At 40.0% G+C, this 27,292-nt stretch overlaps 1 protein-coding gene across 7 annotated transcripts in view; it reads left to right on the forward strand.

Moving 5' to 3' along the window:
* Positions 1-27,292, forward strand: part of LOC109911645 (growth factor receptor-bound protein 10) — a 166,647-nt gene that overhangs the window by 116,034 nt on the left and 23,321 nt on the right. For all 7 annotated transcript variants that reach the window (XM_020510997.2, XM_048607765.1, XM_048607771.1 and 4 more), the window contains 4 exons: positions 1,939-2,060; positions 18,100-18,174; positions 20,624-20,761; positions 22,339-22,449. In XM_020510997.2, coding sequence (XP_020366586.1) covers positions 1,939-2,060; positions 18,100-18,174; positions 20,624-20,761; positions 22,339-22,449 — 446 coding nt within the window. The remainder of the gene's footprint in view (positions 1-1,938; positions 2,061-18,099; positions 18,175-20,623; positions 20,762-22,338; positions 22,450-27,292) is intronic.

Genomic DNA, 27,292 nt, shown 5'->3' on the forward strand with positions numbered 1-27,292 from the left:
AAATGAAGAATATTGAAAGTGTAAAAATTCAAATTGAACAAATAAATTATAGACAAAGTAAAAGAATAAGGGAAGCAAGGTGAGTTATAGGCAGCAAGGTGAGAAACTAGTAAATTTTAAAAGGTCGATCACAACTTTACTATACACGTGTCAGTTTGGTTGAGGACAGACCTGCCTTCATTGTTTAGCAGTTCAGATGATCTTTAAAGGTGTAATACTGAATGTACAGAACAAATACCTTAAGATACAGTTTTGCTGAACAGGTTTTACTAGTTATGCTGAGAGAAATTGCTGAAAGGTACACAAGCTACGTTAAATGCTTAATAGCATGATATCATGCATTTGCAAGTCCCACTGGGAATGCTGTATTACCATCCCACTTCACGCTGTGAATATGCTATCCCTTCAGGGAAAGTACTGCGTTACTGGGAATATTATTCTTTGGCTGGAATGTAATTGGGATCTTATGTGAATATAAAAGAGAAGAACAAGGTGTCACCTTGGTATTCTGGATAACTCTCACCCCTTACCCATTACCTATGGATTATTTGTCATTTAATTTGTTTGCTGTTTCTGATATATGTACAGCAAACTGTAGGTCATTACAGAGGTAATAGGAACTGCAGATGCTGGACAATCTGACATAACGAGGTGTAGAGCTGGATGAACACAGCAGGCCAAGCAGCATCAGAGGAGCAGGAAGGCAGACGTTTCAAGCCTAGAGAAGGGTCTCGGCCCGAAACGTCAGCCTTCCTGCTCCTCTGATGCTGCTTGGCCTGCTGTGTTCATCCAGCTCTACCCCTTGTTATCTGTAGGTCACTACATTTGCCTTCAGAATAGTTTAGGGTAATTTTAGAGATGAAAGGTGCAATATCAAGGCAAGTTCTATTTTTCAAGGCAACATTGGAAGTAATTTGGTTATTTCAGAAGCTCAGCTCTTCTCTTTCTTTTGCTCCTGGTGGCATGCAAAGCAATATGCATTCTTGCACAAAATGTTTGCATGTTTGATATATTTTTCGTGAATTAACTAACTTCTCTTTGTGGTGATGATAACCTGGCTGAAGCTCATTGAGGAATATATTTATCTTGCATTCTCATTAATATATCTCCATCCTTTAAAAGTTTTTAAAACTTACCTACAAAGATATCTCCCATTTATAGTGCATTCTGACAGGAAATGGCAAGCGAGAGGGTCAGGGAGGGAATTGGTGAGTTAGAGTTGGGAACAGGAACAAAACATGAAGTGCTGGGGAAACTCAGCAGATCCAGCAGCATCTATGGAGACAGATAAACAGTTCACGTGTAGAGTCCAATAACTTGTCTTTGGAACACAAGCTCATTGGGCTAAAAATGTTAAGACTTCTCTTCACAGATGCTGTCAGACCTGCTGAATTTCCCCAGCACTTTCTGTTTACGATTCAGATCTCCAACATCGATAGTGTTTTAGTTTTGTTTAGTTGGGATGGAGTCTTTGCACCAGTTAGGTTCAAGGTAGCCCATAGTTTTTAATGGAAAAATTGCAGGTCACGAACAGAACTCATCCTCATTTGTTTTCTTGAGGGCAATTTTTTTTTTGTTTAACTGTTCATTGATTAGGTACAATAGGAATGATAAACGAGGAAAGCTGTATATATCTAACTTTTGGTTCATTCCCTCGTTATTTCTTAATATCATTTGAAGAAGCTACTTAAGTTCATGTATACAAAATGTATGCTTGTTTCCAACATGAATAAAGAAATATTTATATGATTCAATAAAAAAAGTACAATAATGTACATTTAATAGAAATTGTTTGAACAGCCCTTAAATCTGCCATTCTGCGTAGTTGAATATTAATATAATATCTATTATTTACAATGTCATTAAAATTTGATGATTCCTCTTGTCATACTCAGCAGGGAGATTTACCACACAAATTCTCTTAATTTTTTTTCACAGAAAGATGTTTGGAAGACCATGAACTAGTAGTACAAGTACAATCCACATGGATAATGGGAAATGAAAGTAAATTTTTATTTAGAAAAAACTATGCCAAATATGAATTCTTTAAACATCCAGCAGTAAGTACCTTTTCATCTGATATTTAAAATGACTTTGCCATATTTTTGAAGCATTGATACCTTAACTAGTCGTCTGATTTTGAAAGTATATCTTGCACAAATTTGTAATATAAATAATATAGTTATAACATGAAGGAAATATCTTTTAAGTACAATATTTTGGATTTATTCCAGGGATTTAAACTGAAGAGGCTCGAGTTGTTCTTTTGTTGTTTATTTTGAAATCTTAACAAACTCGGGCTTTTCGCTGGAAAAGTCATTTTATTTTCTTTGCAGATATCTGGGTTTAAATTTTAAAGAAGGTTGAGAGTGTTCTAAGTATTTGTTCATCAGTAGTTTGCTGTAGTTTTCCAAGAATTTACAACGTCCTGAATCTTAATATTTACAAATATGAAATTTACCAGATACCTGTTATGTATTGTGGATTGATTTTCAGCAACAGAGGCAGGGAAAATGATGGGATCTGACAGATGTGAAAATGGGCTTTTTTTTGTGGTACATAGAATTTTGAGTCAGGAATTTAGTTCAAGGTGAAATAAGTCCCTGAGTTTGCAAACAGTCTTGATCAGCCTGAGACACTAACCAGAGAGGAAGATGGAATCAATGGAGGGTAAAATTCTTTGTATAAGGGACCTAGATAATGGCTTCAGGCTTCCAGGTGTTTCCTTGGTGAAAGTTTCAATTTGTGAACAATGTGCTTGTAAGAGAGCATGAAGGAAGGAGAAGAGAAGGAAGAATTAAGTAAAGGCACAACATTAAGCCTGGGAATGGCAGTCATTAGAGGACCCTTGGTTTGGTGGCCAAGGATATGCAGCAGTATGACAGAAGAATCTAAACAAATGACCTCAAACTCATTGACCAAAGTGTAGAAGCTTTTCACACATGTAGGTGAGGACGGACTGACCAGGTAGAAGGGGTTTAAGGTCACAGATGTGAGTGGGAAAAGAGGATCATTATCTCTGTATTCAAGGATGATGTTGCAGTTTAAGAAGTTTGGCATTGAAGATAAAGCCAGAGTGCTTTAAGTGGTTTAGAAGACCATACGATCAAAGGTGAAATAAGTTTTACACCATACATGTGCAAACGTATGTCCCTTGGACTTAAGAGAGCAAAGATGAGGAAGATATCGAGTGTGGAAGAGAATGTGTTTCACTGTAAGTCTACCAATGATTAAATTGAAGGTGTGATCGAATAAATCAGTAATCAACTTACAGAAATATCATGCTAGGCAGAGAGTGAAAAGCTAGACATCTCAAAAGTTTGAAAGTGTCTTACAAGTAACTTAGTATCATTAGAATTATAGAATTTTACAAATATAGAAGGAGGCAATTCAATTCATCGTGTCTATACCAGCTCCCAAAAAAGCTACCCAACTAGTCCCATTCTCCATTCCTATCTCTGTAGCCCTCTAAATTCATTCCTTTCAACTGTATACCTCCTACAGAATTTGCCTCTGCCATTCTCCCAGACAACGCATTCCAATCTTAACAACTCTTTGTGTAAAGAGGTTTTACTCATCTCACTCCTAGTCTCCATCAAACAGTCTTGAAATTGTGACTACTACTTACTGACATACCAATTAGTAGAAACAAAATATCCTTCTTTATCCTGTCAAAATTGTTAATAATTTTGAACACCTCAATGAGGTCACCTGTTAATCTTCTCTGCTCCAAGGAGAATAAGCCCAATTTCTCTGATCTTCCCTTATACCTAAAATCCCTCATTCCTGGTATCATTTTAGTAGATCTCCTTTGCACACCCTCCAGGGCTTTAGAATCCTTCCTTAAATAAGGTGCCCACAACTGAAGACAATACGTCAAATGTGGTCTGACCATTGATTGTAGAGGTTAGCATCACTTCCTTGCTGTTATGCTGTATGTCTCTATTTATACATTCAAGGATCCCATAAGTCATCTTAACAACTGTTTCAATTTGCTTGGCCATCTTCAGGGAATCATGCGTGTAAACCCCAAGGTCCCTCTGTTCCTGTACCATGGAGGCTGTATTGTCTGTCCATGTTTCTTCTATCAAAATGCATTACAACACATTTCTCTATGTTGAAATTCACCTGTCAAGTATCTATCCATTTTGGCAACTTGTCAATGACCCTGTTAAGTCACTCAGCTTCATCCTCACAATTCACTATTCTCCCTAGCTTAGTGCCACCTGTAAAATTGGCGATTTTGCTCTCAACACCCATCTCCAAATGGTTTATATAAATCAGAATAAAAACAAGGGTCCCAACACCAATCCCTGGGGAATATCAGTTTTAAGTCGTCTCCAAACAGAGAAATGCCTTTTCAAAATCCATCTGTTTCCTATCTTTTAGCAACTTCTTATCTGTGCTGCCAAGTGCCCATCAAGTCGGAACATTTCTAATTTGCAAATCAATTTACTATGTGGCATCTTATCAAATGCTTTCAGAAAGTCCAAATATACAACATTCACGACATTGCCCTCATCCACTGTCTGTGTCACCTTGTCAAAGAACTCAGTTAAATTTGTCAGAAATGAACAGAAACAAAGTTGCTGGAGAAGCTCAGCAGGTCTGGCAGCATCTGTGAAGGAAAAAAACAGAGTTAACGTTTCAGGTCCGGTGACCCTTCCTCAGAAATGACCTGCCATGACAAAGCCATGTTGACTGAATAAAATTAACTCACTTTTCTCAATGTTTGTTTATCTTAACCCCTATTATGGTCTTCATCCGTTTTCCCACGACGAATGTCAAGCTGACAGGTCTGTGGTTCTTGGGTTATCCTTTGTCCCTTAACTACAGCATCACATTTGCAATCCGACAGTCCCCCACTACTAATCTTTCAGAGAGGTCTGGAAAATTTCTGTCAATGGCTCCACAATTTGCTCCCTTCCCCCTCTCAGCCATCAAAGATAGCTGCCATTTGGGCCTGGTGACTTCTCTGCCTGGAGCACTGCCAGCCTTATTAGTCTATTTTTTAAAAAAATCTATCATTAGACTGCTCAGTTGCTCAACACCTGTATTTACAACTGGACATTGTCACCGTCTTCTAATTTGGTAAAAACAGAACCATAGTATTTATGTGGTGTCTCTTTTATGCCCTTTCCTTTACTGAGCAGCTTATCCTGCTTGTTCCTCCTAGGCCCTACTCTGTCCTTCACGAAACTTTTACTGTTAATATATTTGAAGACCATTTTACTATTTGTCTTAGCGCAGCCTGCTATCCTTTCCTCATGCTTCCTCTTAGCCTTCGTCATTCCAGCCTTAGTCTCTGTTCTGCAAAACCGACGAAAAAGTTTCTACCAGAACATATGTCCGAAGAAGATGTGTTTGGAAGGTCAACCAAGGTATGCAAAGCAATGAACAAAAATAGCTTTGATTGCAGTAGCCGGGACAGGAGTAGAAAGGCTACATAAGGTAGCATGGTTGAGAGGTTATTTGGAATGCAGTGCAGTGAACTCAGGAGAGATGAGAACGTGCTGTAAGATGGATGATGACAGCAAAGGATGAAGAATCATTTTTTACATAGCAAAAAGGGAGAAAGCTATTACATTATCTGAGGGAGCCATGGGAGAGGGGATAGGTGGGTCATACAGAATGAGGATATGCAAGGAGAGATGATGAAACAAGTTGAGATATTTTTCAAAGGAAGGGAGACATCTAGTGGAATACACCAAAGTGAATTAGTCATGACACTAATATTTTGGGCAGGTATGCATTAGGCAGTCAATTCACTCAAGATTTCGTCTGTGTTCACTGATAACTATTTTGAAATCAACATGATGCTGGAATAAAGGCAAAAATACTAAGCTTGTCAGGCAGCTTCTGTGGAGAAAAGCACCATAAAGTTTCAGGTCAGTGACTTCCCGTCAGAACTTTGGAAGCTCATCGATCTGACGTGCTAACTGTGTTTCTGTCATGGATGCTGTCTGATCTGTTGAGTATTCCAGCATTTTCAGTTTTCATGCTGCAATGTGATTGTCAGTTTGTAGGGTAAGAGTCCCTTGTGGAGTCTCATTGAGGGTTGGAGCTCTACAATGGATATAATAGGAATGAGTGACTCAATGCCAAATGATGTGTTAAAACAATTGTATTAAGCAATTAATAAACCATTAGAAATGATAAAATAGAAAGAATAAAAAGTAGTACAAGTTCTAACCCCAAATTTGTTTATTCAAGACAGCTCCCTAAAATGGTACAGTTCTTCTTGGTGCATGATGTCAAAATGCCAAATAACCTTGCACAGAATAGGCTTTCCAGTCCCTCAATCCATCAACGTTCTTTTCCCTTCAGTAGTTGTTTGGTCTACTCTGGCTGCAGGAGCAAAACTGTTGGATGATTTGTCCTCTTTAAGTTCAGTTTCTGGCACTGGTGCCTCCATCCAAATTGCCTCAAAACTAGAGTTTGAGTAAACAAAAACAGTAAGGTTAATGGGGTATTCGGATTTACAATTCAAGGACTAAAATATAAAAGGAGGTTTTGCTGTTTGAATTGTGGTTAGACCATATCTGGAACACTGTACAGTCCATACAGCATACTTTGAGAGAATTTTTTTGAAAGGAAAGCACCACAAATTGACTAGAATGTTTCTAGGGCTTCAAGAGTTAGATTATTATGAGAGACTACACAACATATGGAACGAGTAGGTAGAGATAAACTCTTTCTGCTGGTGAGTAAGTCCAAGGTAAGAAGAAAATATTTAAAATCAGATGCAGGCATTCAGGAGTTAAATCAGGAAACGCCCTTTCACACAAAGGGTGCTTGAATTATGGCATTTTCTTCTGCAAAGAGCAGCAGATGATACCTCACTATTTTTAAATCTTAGAATCATAACTTTATGGCATTATTTAGCAAAAATCTATAGAGCCAAGGCAGGTGAATGCGGTTAATACATGTGATCTCGTTGAGGTGTTAAATGGTACAGTCCTAATCCTGTGTTCCTGTCACTCGACGCACAAAACATGTTGAATTTGGTGGTATTTAGTTCCTCAAGTTGTTTTATGTTCTATTTTAGAACTGATGTTCTGATCCCATCTTGGGCACTACTTGCATTTTTAATAGTTGCCTGAAGGCGTGACCAATTTTGCTAGCCAAATCTTTGATTACATTTTAATGAATTTCATCTGAACTTGATATCTTTTATTACCTGATTTCAAATGTTTAGTACTTCCTCAGTCAACACTAATTCCAGTTTGAGGTGGAGACTGCTCAGAGTTTCTTCTGTATATGTTTTATGCTTTTTTTTAATCTCTTGGTCATTTAAGTCATGCTGTTTTAGAGCTTACAGTTTCCTTTTCACCTTTGAGTTGTGCATATATTTATACAAATGCATGACTTTTTCATGCTCTTATTGTTTAACCTGTAGAAAAGCAGTTGCCAACCCCTTTCACCTTGTTTTCATTTTCGTTCAGTCTGCCATATTACCCATAGCTTTATTCATTGAAAACAATCTCTTTTTGCTTTTACTGCTGCATTATTTCATTGGTGATTTCATCACTTTTTCCTCATGTTATGTGTCAATTTTGTATTCAATAATATTTCTAAATATAATCCACTATCATCTGTTTTCTGATCTGACAATGCTGTACTATTCAGTTTCTTTAGCTCATTCTCGCAAACTTTGAATAATTATCTGAAGAGATAAAGTTTGCAGGGCTATGGGAGAAATGCGGGGAGTGGGACTAGGTGAGTTGCTCTTGGAGGGAGCCAGTAGAGATATGATGGGCTGAATAGCTACTTTCTGTGCTGTAACCAGCCTTTGCCTGGACAAAAATTTGTCTTTCTATTGCTGAATGTTTCTATTGTCCTCCTGTTTTCCACTTTAACTCTGAACTTCAACTCCATCCTGTTGTGGTCATACTGCTATTCTCTGGCTCTGCATCTCTTGCCTGATACACAATATTTAACCCAATCTCACCCATTCTAGTAGTTTCATTGGTCAGTTTTTCAATACAACCATCCACATTGTGCATCTAGGATCTTATTTTCACTCATGTTGTACCATTTACTCACTTTTCAAATCTATCCCAACTACAATCTCCTACAATAACACCTATAAAACAATATAAAATATTATTAGACTTGATCAACTTCCTCCCTTAAAAAGCAGTGTAGGCAGGACAGTTGAATATTTTTAAGGTAGAGGTAGATGAACTCTTGGAGTCAAAGTTTATTTGGGGTAAGCAGGAATGAGCATATGAGGCCACAATCAGATCAGCCATAAGGGCTGAGTATGCTAAAGGAGCTGAATTTTTTTATTCATTCATGGGATGTGGGCATTGCTGGCCAGCGTTTATTGCCCATCCCTAATTGCCCACATTGGTGGATCAGGTAAGGATGACACAGCCCCTTCCCTAAAGGGGAACCAGATGGGTTTTTTCAACAATTGTCAATGTTTAGACTCATTGTTAGACTCTTAATTCCAGATTTCTTATTGAATTCCAATTCCACCATCTGCCATGGTGGGATTTGAACCCAGGTCCCCAGACTATTACCTGGATCTCTGATTTAATAATCCAGTGATAATGCCACGAGGCCATTGCTTCCCCTTATTCCATTGCCTATTTGTGCTCCTAAGTCTTTGGTTTATATGTCCTTCCTGACGTTTCGTTGCCCATACTGGAGTCTGGTCATTGATTTCTTTTTCCCTTGCCTACATTTGACTGACATGAGTTAATATCTGTTGTAATCAAGTTATCTTTCAAATGAAAAGCTTCATTCTCCTGAACAGGAATTGGAGCATATTAAAACTGAAAAAGATAAACATGGAGCTTGTGTAACAAACAAAAATGAGAGTAAGGAGGGACAATGAAAAGAAAATCTTATAAGAAATCACGTATATTAAAATAGTCTACAAACAGTTTAGAAAGAGAATTGGCATTGTTTGATAGGAGGTGGGAGCGTGAAAGAAGTGGATGAGTTAGGAAAGGGGGAGGAAAAATTGGTGGGGATATTCAATAGGTAATTTGCTTTGGAGCTTACAGAAAAGCAGGAAAAAAGGGAGCAGCTACATCCTAAATTCTTTCAAAGCAAAATGACAGACATTAAAATAAAGGGAAAGTATTATAAAGATTAGTTAGGCAAAAGGGCAGGCATTGTTCTAAGACTTGGCAAGAAACCCAGAGGAAATGGTGGAACAAATTGCCAGAATTCTAGAAGTAATTTTTATGGGTCCTTTTGAGAGTTGAGTGTATGACAGAGAACCAAAGTTTGTCAATTTAATACCCTTTTCCAAAAAGAGGAACATAGTTAATTAATTTGTTACTGATTTTATAGTTTAATAATTGTTGTGGGGAAAGTTTTGGCATGATCAACTTGAAGTAAATTGTTCAACAACTTGATGAGAAAATGATTACAAGCAGCCAGCATACATTTCAGAAAAGGGCTTTGTGTTTAACAAAACCTGATGGAGTTCTTGTAGCTCGTTACTGACCCAGTCAAATGCAGCAGGTACAAATGCTTTCAGAAAATCCCTGGCAGTGATATGTCAAAGGATGCTAGAGAAGGACTAGTTTCTCAAAATAGTTGAAAGTGCATTCTGCACAATTCTTTTTTGTAACTATTTCTATTCAGCACACATCAGTGATACCAGTAACAAACCAGTGTACTCTGCGTAAGTAAATAAAAGGTGACTCGGTAATGGGATACCGGCCTCTGTGCAGTTAGTTCAGTGGCGACGAGAGGAAACAGGACGTGCCTGAAGATCATTTGCTTGCTGCAGCCATCTTGGAGTTGGGTAAGTATTTCTGACATCATGCCTTTATTTGAGAAGCTTGACTCATTTGATCCTGCTGTCGAAGTCTGGGCCCAGTGTATGGAAATAATGCAATATTTTTTCTGGGCAGATGACATTGGGACAGATGAAAAGCAAATCGTAATTCTTCTGATTGTTTGCGGACCTGCAGCATTCTCAGTTATAAGGGGCTTAACTTCCCCAGAGGCATTAGACACCTTCCAAGAGTTGACGGAGCTGTTTAAGAACTATTACGATCCCAAACCTCCCCTAATCCTGAGACACCGTTGGTTTTATTCGTCTGTTAGAGAACCAGGGGAATCCGTACCGGGATTTTTGATGAGTTTGAGAAGACTGGCAGAGGCATGTGATTTTGGGTTAATACTGAATGAGATGCTGAGAGACCATTTGGTTTGTGGCATTAATGACATATCCATGCAGAAATGCTTACGAACTGAAGCCCAAAGGGACTTCAAACAGGCACTACAATTGGCACTGTCATTAGAAAATGCAGCAAGTGGAGCATGGGAGCTTTGGGCATCCCAATGGAAGTGGACTCCCTCACCTCTCCAACTGAGCTTGGGGAATATCACTTGAGTGTAGCCAATTGCAGAGCATCACACAGGGCATATCCTGAGCGGAGGGACCCCAGGCCAACCCACAGCAGAACCCCACAACAAAGACGAGCCTCAGCCAAGTGGCTAAAATGTTCTTCAGGATTTGGTCTGGCAAACCATTGTAGTTGTTGCCAGTATGTGGACTTGAGACAGAAAAGGAGTCCTACAAGGCCTGACTTCAGTAAGAAAACTTGTAGGCCAGTACACAGGAGAGTGAACACCCTGGACAGTCCCCCTAGATATGGGTTGGAGCAATCAAATTACTTAGTGACATCCAAATTGGAACCGATTAAAATTATCCAGTTCCGATGGAGGTGAATACAGGCGCAGCTGTGTCTGTCGTTGCAGAATTGGTCTTTAACAAGAATCACTCAGGACTTCAACCCTTAAGTTTGCACAAGACCTTGGCCAGACTGAGAACATACACTGGGGAACCGTTGCAGATTAAGGATATGACTTTGGTTCCGGTCTCCTATGAGAAGCAGTTGGTGCAGTTCCCACTGATGGTAGTAAAAGGCTTGGGACCAAGCCTGTTGGGACGGAATTGGTTGAGAAAGATTCACCTGGATTGATTCAGTATTTTGCAATTAGAAGATGGCTGCCTCAGTGAAGTCCTGGTGAAATCCTAGGAGCGTTTCAGGAAGGGCTTGGGACTATCAAAGGGGCCAAAATGACTATATATGTTGATTAGGAAGCAATTCCAAGATTTTACAAGGCCAGTCCACTGTCATTTGGCTTGCGGACAAAAGTAGATGCGAAAATCAGGAGGCTGGAGAGCGAAGGAATCATCAAACCAGCGCAGTTTGCAGAATGGGTAGCACCGGTCGTACCGATTGTGAAGTCTGATGGCTCAGTTCACCTTTGTAGGGATTTTAGGCAAATGGTAAACCACTTCTCACAGCTGGATAAATACCCAGTCCCTCGCATAGAGGACTTGTACGCAAAGTTGGTGGGGGAGAGATGGGGTGCTATCCTTTACGAAGCTGGGCATGATCCATGCCTACCCGCAATTGCGACTGGATGAGGAGTCCCAGAAGTACGCTACAATTTACACCCATAAGAGCTAATATCAATATACAAGACTGCCATTTGGGGTATCATCAGCCTGCGATCTTTTCCAGCGGATCGTGGAGAACATTTTACAAGGGCAAGGGATGACATACTAATAACAGGGAAGACCAATAAAGAACACTTGGAGAACTTGGACGTAGTGCTTAAATGTTTCTCCCAGGCAGGCATATACCTGAGAAGGGAAAAATGTGTTCTAGGCATCCCAAGCGACCTATTTGGGTTACAAAGTGGACAAAATCATGTTACACCCATTGTAGGGGGTGGGGCTGGGGAAAGGTAGGTGGGATGGTGATAGGTGGATGCAGGTACGCAGTGGCTGAACAAACATGTGGATCACTTGAAAGCTGTTACCTCACAACAGGGCAGGAGCAAAACATACCTGGCTCCTCAGAACAGCCAGAGAGCCTGTAGGAAGCCATAGGTTCGTCTAGTGTCGAGCAAACCTTAAGAATCAGAGATGGATGCCGCCTCAATATTGTTACCATCAGAAAAAGAGGAGGAAACTCTCCCAAGATGCTCCGGATGCAAAAGACTGGCTACGGTCCACCCATGTCAGAGTCCAAATCAGAAGAGCCAGACTTGGAGCGAAAACATTGCAGGAAAAGGTACAAACCAAAGGCCAGGCCTATGTCCCCGGACTCAGTGGGGGGAGAGATTTAGTAATCGGAATCAGGTTGACCTTGTTGACTAGGAGGTCATTGATTGGGTTTGTTAACCTGACCCAATCGGGAAAGCCCTGGCTGACGAATATAACCAAAAGATGAGAATCTCCTCAGTTCAGGTGACTGATTCTGAGCTGGCTGGCCTCAGCCAGCGTACTGTGCACAAATAAATAAAAGATGACTTGGTGACAGGAAACCGGCTTCTGTGCAGTTATTTCAAGAAGAGTACAGCATAGTTACTCATATCTGAAGAAAGGTCTCTCCACCCAAAACGTTAACTCTGCTTTCTCTCCACAGATGCTGCCAGACCTGCTGAGTTTCTTCAGCAATTTCTGTTTCAATTCAGATTTCCAGCATCTGTGATTCTTTTCATTTTAACTAATATTCTGACTGGTACAAGGAAATAGCAATAGCAAGAAAGGCTTGAAACATATTGGGACACTTTTCATCAGTACGGAAGAATTTGGGGATTTAATTGAAAGAAATGATTAAAATAAAGAGAAAAACAGATGAACAGATTGTTCCCAGTTGACGGATTTTGAACAAACTACTCTGATGTACTTTAGATTAGGGATGCCCAGCCTGTGGCCCTTTGTAGCCTACCAGAGCGTATTATGTGTTTCATCATAGGCTCTTTCTTCCCTGCACATGGCTGTCGGTTTCATGTGAATTCCACCGAGGCTGGCTCAAGTGTGCCCCACCATCTACCCTTTACTGTCAGCATTAGTTAAACCGAATTCATCTTAGCACCATTTGCTACCCCCTCTCTTGATGATCATGAATTAGGGGCTGGTTCTTTTTCACTGTCTAGCTCCCCTTGTTAACCAAAAAGGCAAAATTGGCTACATTATTAAGCTTTGCTGCTTGGCATTTTTAATGGTCATTTTTATTAATTACTCATTTAAATGATTGATTTTTTTTTAACTTTTTGATTGAAGTTCATGTTCACTGTTGTGGCAAACCTTTTCTTTCTGAAATTTTCTCACTGACCTTGCTATACTTCAAGATGTATAAGACAATAGCATATTTTTGGTGCCAAAATACATGTTCAGATCTGTATCGTGTATGTAAGTTGACTACCCCTTTTTTTTTTTTTGAGCAAATATAAGCATGTTTACCATTGTGTCTAGCTTTTATTACAAGCCATCTTGCCAAGATGAATTGCAGGAGTTAGGACTTGCCTACGTTAAGCAAATTGCACATGGCGACCAATGAAGAGAAATGGATCCCCCTCAAAAAGGAATGAAATGCAAAACAGATTTCAAACTAAAAGTTATGATATTTGCAAACTCATCAAATAACTAGGAAGCACAAAAGGAATTAAGCCTTGGTGGAAAAATGATGTTCAAATGAATGGAGGAAGAATCCATTCTAAATTCCATAGGTGAGGTAAAAGTGACAGCCTCGACATCAAGGCCACATTCAAACAGATGTGCCATCAAGGAGCCCTTGCAGAACTGGAATCAATGGGTGCATGAGGGGGCAAACTTTCCAGTGGGTTGGAGTCAAACTTGGCACAAACTAAGATAGTGGTGGTTGTTGGAAATCAGTCATCTCAGCTCCAGGAGTTCTGCAGGGTAGTGTCCTAGGCCCAACCATCCTCGGCTACATTATCAATGACCTTCCCTTCATCATAAGGTCAGAAGTGGGGATGTTCGCCGATGATTACACAATATTCAGCACCATTCGCGACTCCTCAGATAATAAAGCAGTCCATGTCCAAATGCAACAAGATCTCGACAGTATCCAGGCTTGGGCTGACAAGTATCAGTTAACATTCGCGCAACACAAATGCCAGGCTATGACCATCGCCAATAAGAGACAATCTAACCACCGCCCCTTGACATTCAATGGTGTTGCCATCACTAAATCCCCCACTATCAACATCCTTGGGCTTACCATTGACCAGAAGCTGAACTGGACCTGCCACATAAACAGTGACTACAAGAACAGGTCAGAGGCTGAGAATACTATGCAGTGTAACTGACCTCCCAACTCCTTAAAACCTGTCCATCATCTACAAGGCACAAGTCCGCAGTGTGATGGAATACTCCCCACTTGCCTGGATGGTGCACAATAAGACTCAAGATGCTTGCCACCATCCAGGACAAAGCAGCCCGCTTGATTGGCACCACATCCACAAACATTCTGCCTCTCCACCACTGATCTCAAGCAGCGATGTGTACTGTCTGTAAGATGCAAAGTAGAAATTCATCAAAAATCCTAACACCTTCCAAACCCATGAACACTTCCATCTAGAGCGACAAGAGTAGCAGATTCCTGAGAGCACCACCACCTCCAAGTTCCCATCCCAATCACTGACCATCTTGACTTGGAAATATATTGGTGTTGCTTTGCTGTTGCTGGGCCAAAATCTTGGAATTCTCTCCCCAGTGGCATTGTGGGTCAACCTACAACAGGTGGAATGCAGCCGTTCAAGACGGCAACTCATCACCACCTTCTCAAAGGCAACTAGGGACAGGCAATAAATGCTGGCCAGCTAGCAACACCGACATTCCACGAATGAATGAATGAAAAGAAAAGGTGCCAAAGACCATATGTGCCATGAGAACAGGGGCGAACAATTGGTCTGTTTCTTGAGAAATGTGCAATGGAATGGATGCCAGAACATCATCAGAATTTTTGCATCATCATAAGGAAAGCAATGTGTGTTTCTCAAGTGAAGCAGAAGAAACTGTGTCAAGTAGAGATTTCACAGCAGTAACTAGTTGAAGTAGCTATTTTATGGAACCTAAAATATCTCATCCACCTCTACCTGTCTTGCCCCTCTATTTTGCTCTCCCTCCCCTTTTGCCTCCCTCCCCTTTTGCCTCCCTCCCCTTTTGCCTCCCTCTCTCATGAAATCCCATGAATTTCAACAAAGCCTTTCATGAGGTCCCACATAGGAGACTTACCAAGAAGTGGATTATAATTGGCTGTTGTAGGAGACAGAGGATGATGACAAGGCTGCTTTAGTGACTGGAAACCAGTGTCCAGTGGCATACCATGGGGATCTGTACTCGGTCCCATGTTATTCGGCATTTATGTAAATGACATACATAACTGTGTGGAAATGTTGGATAAGTTTGCAGGTGATGCAGTGATAGGTCAGGTGGTTTATAATGAGGATGTCTTGGGTTGCTAGAAGATATAAACGGTTGGCCAAATGGGCAGATAAGTGTCAAATGGAATTTAACCTTGAAAGGTATGTGGTGATGCACTTTGGAAGGTGTCATTTGCCAAGGAAGTAGTCAATGAATAGCCTGACACTCAGAGGTTCTGTGGAACAAAGTGATCTTGGAGTGTTTCTCCATAGATCTCTGAAGGCAGAAGGCCACGTTAGTAGGGTGGTGAAAAAGGCAGATGGGCTGCCTTTATCAATTGAGGGCTCCCCCCACCGCTGGCCTCCCCATTCTCTCCCTGCCCCCCCCCACTCTCTCCCCCCCCCCCCCTCCCCCACCTTTCCCCTCTTCCGTCCCATCTCTTCCCCCTCTCTTTCCCAGCTCTTCCCCACCCCCTTGCCCCCAGCTCTTCCTGTCTGTTTCTCTCTCTGTGTCCCTCTATTTCCCTGTCTTGCCCCTTCCAAACTCCCTCAATTTCTGTCTCTCTCTTCTCCCTATGCCCCCACCAAAAGAAAATAATTCACTATCTACAAGGGCACATGTCAACCATACAACTGAATACCCTTTGTTTGCCTGGATATGGCAACTCCAACAACAACTAAGCCAGTCAAGAATTCGACACCTCTGAGGATAACGCGTCCCGTTTATTAGCAACCAATTATCGCGTTAAATGTTCCTTCACTGCCGACACATAATGGCAGCTATGTATACAATTTACAAGATGCATTGTAAAGTTGCCAAAGCTGCATCAGTCGTATCTTTCAATCCTGCACCTTTACCGCGCAGAAAAGACAGCAAACACATGGGAACAACACCTCACCTGCAAGTGCTATCCAAGTTGTACGATATTCTGTGGAAAAAAGTGCCATTCCTTTATTGTCATTGGATCAAGTTCCAAGATTTCCTTCCTTAGCATATGTGCGGTACATACTTGCAGTGCTTCAAGAAGGTCGTTCACCAATAAGTTGTAATTAGGGATGGGCAACAATATCTAGGCTTGCCAGCATTCTCTCAATTACAAATGAATTAAAAAATAGTTCCTTGTTGTCTTCACTAAGAATTAGGAATAGCATTTGGGTAGCCACAAGAAAGGTTAAGAAGAGATAAACAATGTATTAAACTGCAGAGTATGGTAGATGTAAATCAGCTTCCAACATTAAATACTGATGAAGATGGCAACAGCTCAAAGGTTTCAAACCTGAACCTGGCGCCATGAGGGTATAGCTGCTCATGTCAGAAACAGTGTGTCTGAAACAGAAGATGAGAAACAAAAGATGAAAACAGAGTGTTAGAAATAGGGGGTCAGAAATAGAAGCTGGTATTCAATAGTGAGTTGGTTAGTTGAGCATTTCAGAGGCTGTCAAACCTTGTAATTGTTGGATTACTGCGTTCATGTGTTAGTATATTGAAATAGGGGGATATGTTGTGTTAAAGGATGGGTGGAGATACAGTGCAAGAGGGTCAGTTTCTTGTTAGGGACATTGGGCCTTTTGTGGCCGAAGACACACATCAATGGAAATGGAACAAAAACAAAGTTGCTGGAAAAGCTCAGCAGACCTGGCAGCATCTGCGGAGGAGAAAACAGAGTTAACGCTTCGGGTCCGGTGACCTTTCCTCAGAACTGATGGTGGCTGGGAAAACATCAGTTTATATGCAGAAAATAGGGAGGTGGGTGGGGTAGGGAGTAAACGATAGGATAGAGCCCAAAGAGAAAGACAGATTGGCAGATAAAGGAGTTGCAGCTTTTCCCAGCCACCATCAGTTCTGAGGAAGGGTCACCGGACCCGAAATGTTAATTCTGTTTTCTCCTCCACAGATGCTGCCAGGTCTGCTGAGCTTTTCCAGCAACTTTGTTTTTGTTCCTGATTTACAACATCTGCAGTTCTTTTGGTTTTTATCAATGGAAATGGTTTGACTCGGAACTAGGAGCAATACTCATATCACTCTGAAGATGTTTTAAAGTATTTTAGCAGGTGATTGGGCACCAAAATACAATATTAAAAATTTGAAATGAGGTTCACAGAAAGGTGAGAAAGAGATTTACGGTTAAAAGTAATGTGGAATTATGTAGGATCATACTAAAGAAAGAAATAGTAATGGAGCAATTGATTTATAATGATTTGGGAACAATGTGCATATATTTCCAAAAACAACAAAGGAATCAAAACTGAAAACAAATGCTCAATGTTGGAGAACTTCAGTAAGTCAGGCAGCTTTAAAGTCCTTTAGAATGGAAGCAAAAGCTTGAGTTATCTTGATGAGAAGGCCGAAGTTTAAAAACAAGGCCTTGATAATAAAATAGAAAATCAGGGTAAATATATTAAGTTCATGGGAAAATTGAACATCCTAATATGAAAGTGTCAGAATGCAATTTTGTAACTAAAGTTCCAAACTTCTCTGGTGACAATAGTCCTATGAATAGGAAAATGGCAGAACTGTTTTGACATGCTTTTAATTTTTGCTCTAGCAGATTTTTTTTGCAGTGTCTCCTTTGCCCATGAATTATCAATGCTGTTAGGTATTGTATTTAGATGTGTAATTTAAGTATGAAGAATTGGATATTGTTTTCCAATTCTGCTGATTGCAATGTCCTCTGCAAGATGGTCACTTGTATTAACTAACAACTTGTGTCAAGTTTAGCACTGGTTGAAAATGTCCTACTGAAATGAATATTAGTCATGAGCATCCTTGGAGACTGAATTCATAGCCTGTTAAGTTTAGAGGTAGCCACCTTTTATGAGTTAAATTTATTAAATTTTTGTTAATTAAATCTAGCCAATGATTACGTGATGTAATATGTATACTCTTAAATGAAACATGTCTATTAACCAATGTTTGAAAAGTGTTATTTGTTTGGGCAGAGCTTCTTTCCAGAGCAAATGGTGGTTTGTTGCCAGGGGTTAAATGGAAGTAGCCCACATTCACAGATCTTGCAGGTAAGAAGGTTTATGTTTTAGCATGTGTTGTGCGCAATACTATTTAGATTATGCAATTGTACATGTTTTTAATTGATGATCAAGTCAAAATATATAAATAGATTGAAAAAAATTGTGGTAAATCAATAAGATGTGAGAAAATGACAGCAGCTTTGGTTTTAAGAGTCTGAAGAATCTGGAAGAAGACTAAACTGGTTACACAATTTTAAGGCTGTATGAAACAGTGAGATATAGCAGGAATTTCTGTGCAAAGACTTGATTTCCAAAAGAGCTTAAGGGAGAACTTGTGTAGATTGATTTTCAAGAATCAGAAAGAACTCGGCAGAAATTTCCAACAAGTATCCATCAGAAGTAGGCCATTCAGTCCATTGAGACTGCTTTGCTTTTAGTGAGATCATGGCTGATCTGATAATCCTCAACTCTACTTTCCTGCCTCCAGTATCCTTGATTCCCTTACGGACTAAAATATCTGTTTATCTCAGCCTTAAATATACTTCATGACACAGCATCATCAGATCTCTGTGGTAAAGAGTTCCACAGGTTCACAACCCTCAGAAGAAATTCCTCCTCATCTCTGCCTTAAATGAGTGACCCCTTATTCTGAGATGATGCCCTCTAGGTCTAGACTCTGATTAGGGGAAGCAACCTCTCTGCATCTACCCTGTCAAGTCCTCTAAGAAGCTTATATATTTCAATAAAGTGGCCTTTAATTCATCTATATTCCAACAGGTCCAACTGCTCAACGTGTCCTCGTAAGATAGTCTCTTGATATCTGATATCAGCTGAGTGAACCTTCTTTGGATTGCTTCCAATGCCACTATATACTTCCTCAGATAAACTGTTCACACTATTCCAGCTTTGATCTGACGAGTGCCTTGTATAGTTTTAGCAATAAATTCCTACTTTTATAAAACCAAGAACTGTGAATGCTAGCAACCTGAAACAAAAAACAGAAATTGCTAGAGAAACTCAGCAGGTGTAGCAGCATCTGTGGAGAGAAAGCAGAGTTCTGATGAGGGGTCACTGGAAATGCTGACTCTGCTTTCTCTCCACAGATGCTGCCAGACCTGCTGAATTTCTCCAGTCATTTTTGTTTTTGCTTTCTAATTTTATATTTGATTCTCTTTGCAACATTCCATTTGCCTTCCCTATTACCCACTGAACTTGAATGCTAGCTCTTTGTGATTCATGGATGAACCATTAATCCCTCTGTTCTATATCTTACTGCAGTTTTTCTCCATTTAAATTATATTCAGTTCCTGTATACTTCTGCCAACGTACATAACCTCATGTTTTCCCACATTTAGCTATGGACAGGTGGAGCAGACTCCTCTTGGATCTTATTGTTCATAGCTTCACTCTGCAGAATCTTCAGGCTGCAGTGTTATCATATCTGTTATCATAACTGCAGAGTTATCTAAAAGGAGTTCCAAAACATGGGCCTTAGTTGAAGTTACTGCTACCAATATTATCTGAAGGATGGGAGCTGTTGAACAAATGTTGAAAGTAATAGAAATACTGAGTTTGTGAGGCTGCAAGATAATACAGAGAAAGGTTCAACTGGCCAATGGCCAATTGAATTTCAATTTCATATGATTGAATTGATCATTTCAAGCTTGAAGGATCAGGAGCCAATACAGGTCAGCAAGAGCAATAGTTATCGGTGAGCAGAAGCTCATGTGGGATAGTTACAGGCAGGATTTTACATGACTTGCCATTTATGAAAAGTAGAAGAGAATCCAGAAAGCATCAGATTCGTCAGTCTCATTATGATAGAGACAGTATGGTTCAGATGCTCACATTGCAGTCGTATTTAATGCCAAATCATAAATAGTCTGAATCTATCAGAGACAGTGGTCTGCACCCTCTTAGAGCTGTTAAATTCTGATCCTTAGTACTGCTATCCCCAGAAGCTCCAAAACTACTGGTTTCTGTTCCCTATACTATAAATCCCCTTTGCAAAAGCAAAATACTATCGATGCTGAAAGTCTGAAGCAAAAGCAGAAACACTAAGCACCATCAGTTGGTTTGACAGCATCCTTAGATAGAAAAAGAAAGCTATTATTTTTGACTGATAAATATCTTGAGACCTCTCTCCGGTGATCCCAAGTCCTGAGACACTCATATGCTTCTGGATATTGCAGGTTTCCTTAAGTTAGAGCAAGTCTGTGAAACTCCATTGCATTGCACTACCCAATGACTCTGTTCCAGTGCTCTCAGATGTTCGTGTCTCCCTTCCCAATGCGTATAGGTCCTTCCTCCCTAATGTAAGAATCTGGCCCTTCAATTTCTGATTCACTGTGAGCGGTGTAATCTGAGATCAGCTGGCCTGTTAAATCTTGCAGCATGCATTTACTTTACGATTCAAATATGGTTTCATAAATATTTGAATGTAATGTTTTAAAATCTTCATTTTTGAAGTATAATACTGTTATAAATCTTGTTACAGAACTTCCTGAATTCTAACAGTTGCCCAGAAATTCAAGGATCTTTGCATGTCAGGGAAGTGGGAAGAAAGTCCTGGAAGAAACTGTCTGTGTTTTTGCGACGGTCAGGACTTTACTTTTCTTCAAAAGGAGCTTCAAAGGTAAGTTTTACAGTTTAGAGTGTTTAAAACTGTAAAAGGATATTTTCATCATGGAGGTTACTTAATAGCTTTTATTTCCACACTGAGAAAGTTAAACAAAAAATATAAGAGCTACCACAGACTCTGGGCTGTGAATAGTCATCTTCTGTGCTATGATATTCTGTATCATAGAATAGAATAAGAAAAAGATCAGAAATCACTGGATGATTCAAGGAATATATAGACTGCATGGTTTACTGGATTATACTAGCCAGTAAAGTACAGCTGCAGTCTTATGCCTCTGGTGATATATCTGCTGTTTTCCTCAATAGTACTGGATTATATCATACCAGTCAAAATCTTTGGAGCATGCATTTCATCGAGAGTCAAGTCATCTTGTTTCACTGACTTGTGAACTCAATATGACTTTATCTCATTGCCTCGTTTTGGCTTCATTTGAAGAAATCAATTTTAACAGAAGGGGAGCCATTGAAACTGGAAGTAAAACTGTGTGCATTAAACCGTGCATCTTGCATGACTCGTAACATTAGTGTTTACAGTATATTTCCTACTTGTCTTCTCACTAGGAGTACTATCTGTGTGGTGACTTGCCACACATTTAGAAGCTACCAATAATATCTGCGGTCATAAAGAGAAGGTGCTTGATTTTATCATGCTTTATAACTTATTCAGAATGATGCAGTCTAAGTATCAATACTGTCGACACTCTAGCATTGCTACTATATAGACAAAGGATCACCTAACAATCTGTAAACAACACATTGCTAGTTGAAAGGAAATACTGGAGAACATCTCTGCTATCTGTGCTATATGCCGATTTCCAGTCTTGCATTTGACTGTGGACTGCTTCAGTATAAGGCCGGTTGTGAATGGTTCTGGGCTAAAGCTATCCACACTGCTGAATACCGCCTAATCAACATGGTGGAGAGACGCTGTCAAGCCAAAACATTTTTGGACCAACCATATAAGTACTATGGCAACAAGGAAAGGTCAGAGATTGAGAATTCTGTCTTAAATTAGCTATGTCTTGACTTCCAAAGCCTGGTTACAACTACAGGATTCAAGTCAGGAATATGATGGAATGCTATGCCTGGATTAGCACAGCTTCAGAAACACTCAGGTTCAACACCATTAAGGACAAAACAACCTGTTTGATCAAAATCCCATTCACCACTGGCAGACAGCAGCCATCTCTATCATCTACAAAATGCACTGCAGCAATTCGCCAAGGCTTCTTTGACAGTGTGTTCAAAATTGTGACCTCTGCCATTTAGATGGACAAGAGCCACAAATGCATTAGAAATTTGCTACTTGCAAAAACTCTTCCACGTTACATCCTGCCTTGGATAGATCTCTCATGGTGAAAGTTGTGGACTCTGCCCCTAATAGAACTATTGGTGTTGCTACAACACTAGGACTGCAACAATTCAAGAGGTGGCACATCACCACATTCCCCAGGTCTATGGACAATAAATGCTGGCCTTACGACATCCCATGAATTAGTTTTTCAAAAGGTTTATCGTGAATATGGGCAATAATTTGCAAATTCTAACTTTTTTATCTTGTCACTTACACAGGAACCAAGACATCTTCAGCTCTTAGCTGACATTGAAGACAATAATGTGTTTTCATTGGTGGCTGGCAAAAAAGCATACAGTGCACCAACTGACTATGGCTTTTGTATAAAGGTACGTTTTTCTAATTGGATTATTTTTACAAACATTATTTCGTGCTTTTTTAATCTCTAGACCAGTGATTTTGGATTATTTATAAACATCATATTTTTTTCCTGCATGCAGCATTGAGGTTTTCCAGTTAAAAATAGATTTAATTACTTACTTGCTTTGCTGTACATTATTTCCCATGACTTCAGAATTCTATCTTGAACACCGGACTAAACATTCCACAAGTAGTCTCAACGAAATATTCACTTCATTGTCAATGTGACATATAATATTCTGACTTTTTTTTAAACCTTGCTTCAGTGAGTGCAACTATGGAATGAACAATTTTGTTAACATACAAACATATGAATCAGATGCAAGAGTCATCCGTTCAGCCCTTGAACCTCCTCTACCATTCGATATGATCATGATCAGATTGTAACCTCACAGCCACATTCCCCACTGTCTTGATAACCTTTCACCCCCTTAACAAGAATCTATCTTCCTCAATAAATTTAAAATATTTAACAACTCAGCTTCTACCTTTTTAGCCACAAAGTTCCAAAGACTTAGAACTCTCTGAGAGAAAAATGTCCCTTGATCGCTACTTTAAATGGGTAACCCCTGATTTTTAAATAGTGATATCTCATTCTGTATTCTCCTATAACATCGTCTCCATATCTACCCTATCAAGACGCCCTCAGAATCTTACATGTTTCAATTAAGCTGCCCCTTGCACTTCTGCACTGTAGCTGATTTACATCTAGCCTGACCAACCTTTCCTCCTAAGTCAACCCATCCCTATTTCAAGTATTAGTTCTAGTAAACCTTTATTGAATGACTTCCACCATGTTTACATCCGTCCTTAACTAAGGTAGCTAATATTGTACAAGGTTGGGGTCAGATGCGGTCTCCAAGTGCCCAATATAACTGACGCATAATCTCCCTACTTGTATACAGTTGCCCTCGTGATAAATTATAGCACTCTATTAACTTCCCTTATTATTTATTGGACCGGCATGCTGACCTTTTGCGATTCCTGCCTGAGTATACCCGGACCCCTCTACATCTCAGAACTTCAAATTCTCGTGTTATTTGGATAATATACTTCTTAAAAAATTTTTCCTGCCAAAATGGACAATTTCATGTTTTCCCACATCATATTCCATTTGGCACACTTTTGCCCACCAGTTTAAACTATCTGTGTCTTTTCATAGACTTCCTGTGTCCTCCTCACAAATTACTTTGTCTCATCAGCAAATTTGGCAACCATACCTTGCCCTTCACCTAAGTCATTTATATAAGTTGTAAACTGTCCGGGTCCTAACACCAATCTACGTTGCACACCACTTTAAAAAGATCCATGATTACTCTCTGCATCCTGTTAGCCAACTAGCATGTTATTTTCTACGCTATGAGCTTTTATTTTCCACTATAGCCTTCGATGTGGCACCTTGTCAGATGCCATTGGGAATCTAAGCACAGTGCATCCACCAGTTTTCCTTTGTCCACAGCTTGCCACTTGTTTGATCAAACATATTTTCCCCATTCATAAAGCCATGTTGACTGTGCTTGATTGCCTTGAACTTATCCAAGTGCCCAATTATAAATCTTTTAATAATAATTTATATCATTTCTCTCTGACAGATAAAAGTGAACTAGCCTATAGTTTCCTGCTTTCTGTTGCCCTCGCCTTTTAAAATAAATGCTTGCTATCTTACAATCTCGTGGGACTATCCCTGAATTAAGGAAGTTTTGAGAAAATTAAAATCAATTCGTCATTACCTCACCAGCCATTTCTTTTAAGACCTTCAATAAAGTCCATCAGCTCCAACAAATTGCTCTGTACAACTTCCCTGGTGATTATGATTTTTCTGAGTTCCTCCTATTTCCGGATTTGTTGCTGTTTCTGGCATTTTGCTTATTTCGTCTGTAATGAATACTGGAAAAATACCTGTTGAATTCCTCTGCCATTTTCTTATTTTCCATTTCTGTTCTATTCTATTCAATTCAATTCAAAAAGCTTATCCACACAAAACTCATTCCCATAGCTGCTGACTCCATTCCTCTCCCCGACAGCTGCCTGAAACTAAACAGGTCTATTTGGAAGCTCGTTATTATATTTGATCTAAGATAGACGTCTGACCATGTGACCACGCCATCACTAATATTGCCAGTTTCCACCAGGGTACTATTGCTTGTCTCTGTCTCAGCCTTAACACATTTGCTGTCATCCATACCCTTGATACTTCTGGACTTGATTAATTCAATGCACTGCTGACTTCCATATTTTACTCTCTGTAGGCTCTCATCCTTATTTGCAACAAGTCCAATTAATCAATCACCCTTGCTCACTGACCTACATTGGCTCCTAATCAAGCAATGCCTCAATATTAAAATTGTCATCCTTATTATCCTGTCTCTCCATGATGTCATTCATCCTCTGTCTCATCTTCTTGAGCCTCAAACCCTTGAATAAGAGAAATAAGGAGATAATGTGAGAAGATGGTGACAGTCAATATAAAGGAAATCCTAAAATCTGCTGTAGACTTTTAAGTTGTTAAATTGTGGTTAAAAGTAGTTGGCTGATTAGGGACCTTAAATGTTATTTATGTGAAGACAATGGGTATGGCTGAAGTATTCAATTAATACTTTTCATCTGTCTTTACCAAGGAAAAAGATGCTGCTCAAATCATAATGAAGGAGGAAGTAGTTTTTGACGGTAGGCTAAAAATTGATAAAGTGCAGTTATTAGAGGAACCATTTTTCCTTAAAGTTGTTCACCAGGACTGGATTGGGTGCATCAGAAGACACAAGTCAGGTGGAAATTGTTGAGACACTGGTATTGTCATCTTGTCCTCTAGTAATTCAGGGGTCATGGATCATAGAATCCCTACAGTATGGAAACAGGCCCTACGGCCCAACAAGTCCACACCGACCCTCAGAGCATCCCACCCAGACCCACCCCTCTAATAACCCACCTAATCTACACATCCCTGAACACTACAGGCAATTTAGTATGGTCAATCTACCTAGCCTGTACATCTTTGGACTGTGGGAGGAAACTGAAGCACCCGAAGGAAACCCACACAGACACGGGGAGAATGTGCAAACTCCACACAGACAGTCGCCCGAGGGTGGAATCGAACCCAGGTCCTGGCGCCGTGAGGCAGCAGTGCTAACCGCTGTGCTACCATGCAAGAGAACTGGAGAACTGCAGATGTTGCATCTTTATACAGGAAGTAGTATAAAGATAAGCCCATCAACCACTGATCAGTCAGTTTAACCTCACTGGTAGGAAAAGGTTTATATGTGATAAATTGGGACGCAATTAATGGTCTAACATTTGTCCAAGTAGAATAATTAAGAAAAGCTAGCACAAATTTATATAGACAAATCAAGTTTTACTGGATTAAATTTTTTGATGTGATAGTAGAGAAAGTTAATGAAGGTAATGCAGGTGATGGAGCATATATTGATTTCAAAAAACATTTAACAAAGTGCAACAGAAGTCTTCTCAGCACAGTTAAAGACTATAGACTAAAAGGGACGCTTGCAGCATGGATACAATTGTGCTTAACTGATAGGAACATGGTAGTGGTGAACAGTTTTTTCAGACTGGAAGAAATTGGATACTGGGGAACTCAAGCTGGTGTTGGAACCACTTTGTTTGTTTAATCTGCATTAATGATCAAGAGGGCGGCATGCTGGCTTAGTGGTTAGCACTGCAGCCTCACAGTGCCAGGGACCCAGGTTCAGTTCCACCCTTGGTGACTGTGTGGCGTTTGCACGTGTCTACATGGGTGTCTATGCCGTCTTCCTCCCACATTCTCAGGGATGTGTCGGTTAGGTGAATTAGCCGTGGGACATGCAGGGTTAGAGGGATAGGGTAGGGGAGTGGGTCTGCATGTGACCGTCGTTGGAGGGTCAGTGTGGACTCAGTGGGCCAAGTGGCTTGTTTCCACACTGTCGGGATTCTATGATTCTAAGTGTGAAGACCATAATTTCAAACTTTATTGATGGTATAAAACATCATACATATCACAAGTATCATATAAAGCATGGAAGTATTATGAACTGAGGAGCATTAACTTCATAAGGATGTAGTCTGACAGAATGGACTGATACACAACAGCTGAGGTTTACTGTGGAAAAGTGGGAAATGGTTCACTTAAGTAGGAAGAATGATGAGAGTGAGTCTGAAACAAAATATGTACAAATCATTGAAGCCAGCAAAGAGTGCTGAGAAAGCGATAAATAAAGTATACAGAATCTCTGCTTTATGAACAGGCATTCAAGAGTACAAAAGAAAAAAAATAAGAGCCTTACCAAACATTGTTTAGCTTCAACTGGAGTATTTTTTGGTTACCGCATTTTAGGAAGGATGGAAGAAGCATGTTTTGCCAATGACGGTCTCATAATACTCTTCTGACTTCAAAGATCATCTAACATGAACACCCAGACACTTCGGTCTTTGCACACTGTTTACAATTAGACCAGCTACTTTGTTGTTTTTCCCCTATCCTTTATGCCACAATGGATCATATTTCATTCTCTATTAAATACCTTTTTTTTTCTATTCATTTGTGGGATATGGGGATCGCTGGCTGGCCAGCACTGCTTGCCCATCCCTAGTTACCCTTGAGTAGGTGGTGGTGAGCTCCAATGCTATTAGGGAGGGAACTCCAGGATTTTGACCCCAGTGACAGTGAAGGAACAACGATATATTTCCAAGTCAGGATGGTGAGTGACTTGGAGGGGAACTTGGAGGTGGTGGTGTTCCCATATGTCTGATGCCCTTGTCCTCCTAGATGGAAGTGGTTGTGGGTTTGGAAGGAGGATCTTTGGTGAATTTCTGCAGTGTATC

Source organism: Rhincodon typus, chromosome 2 (genome assembly GCF_021869965.1).
Source record: "Rhincodon typus isolate 14 chromosome 2, sRhiTyp1.1, whole genome shotgun sequence".
NCBI classification, from domain to species: Eukaryota; Metazoa; Chordata; class Chondrichthyes; order Orectolobiformes; family Rhincodontidae; genus Rhincodon; species Rhincodon typus.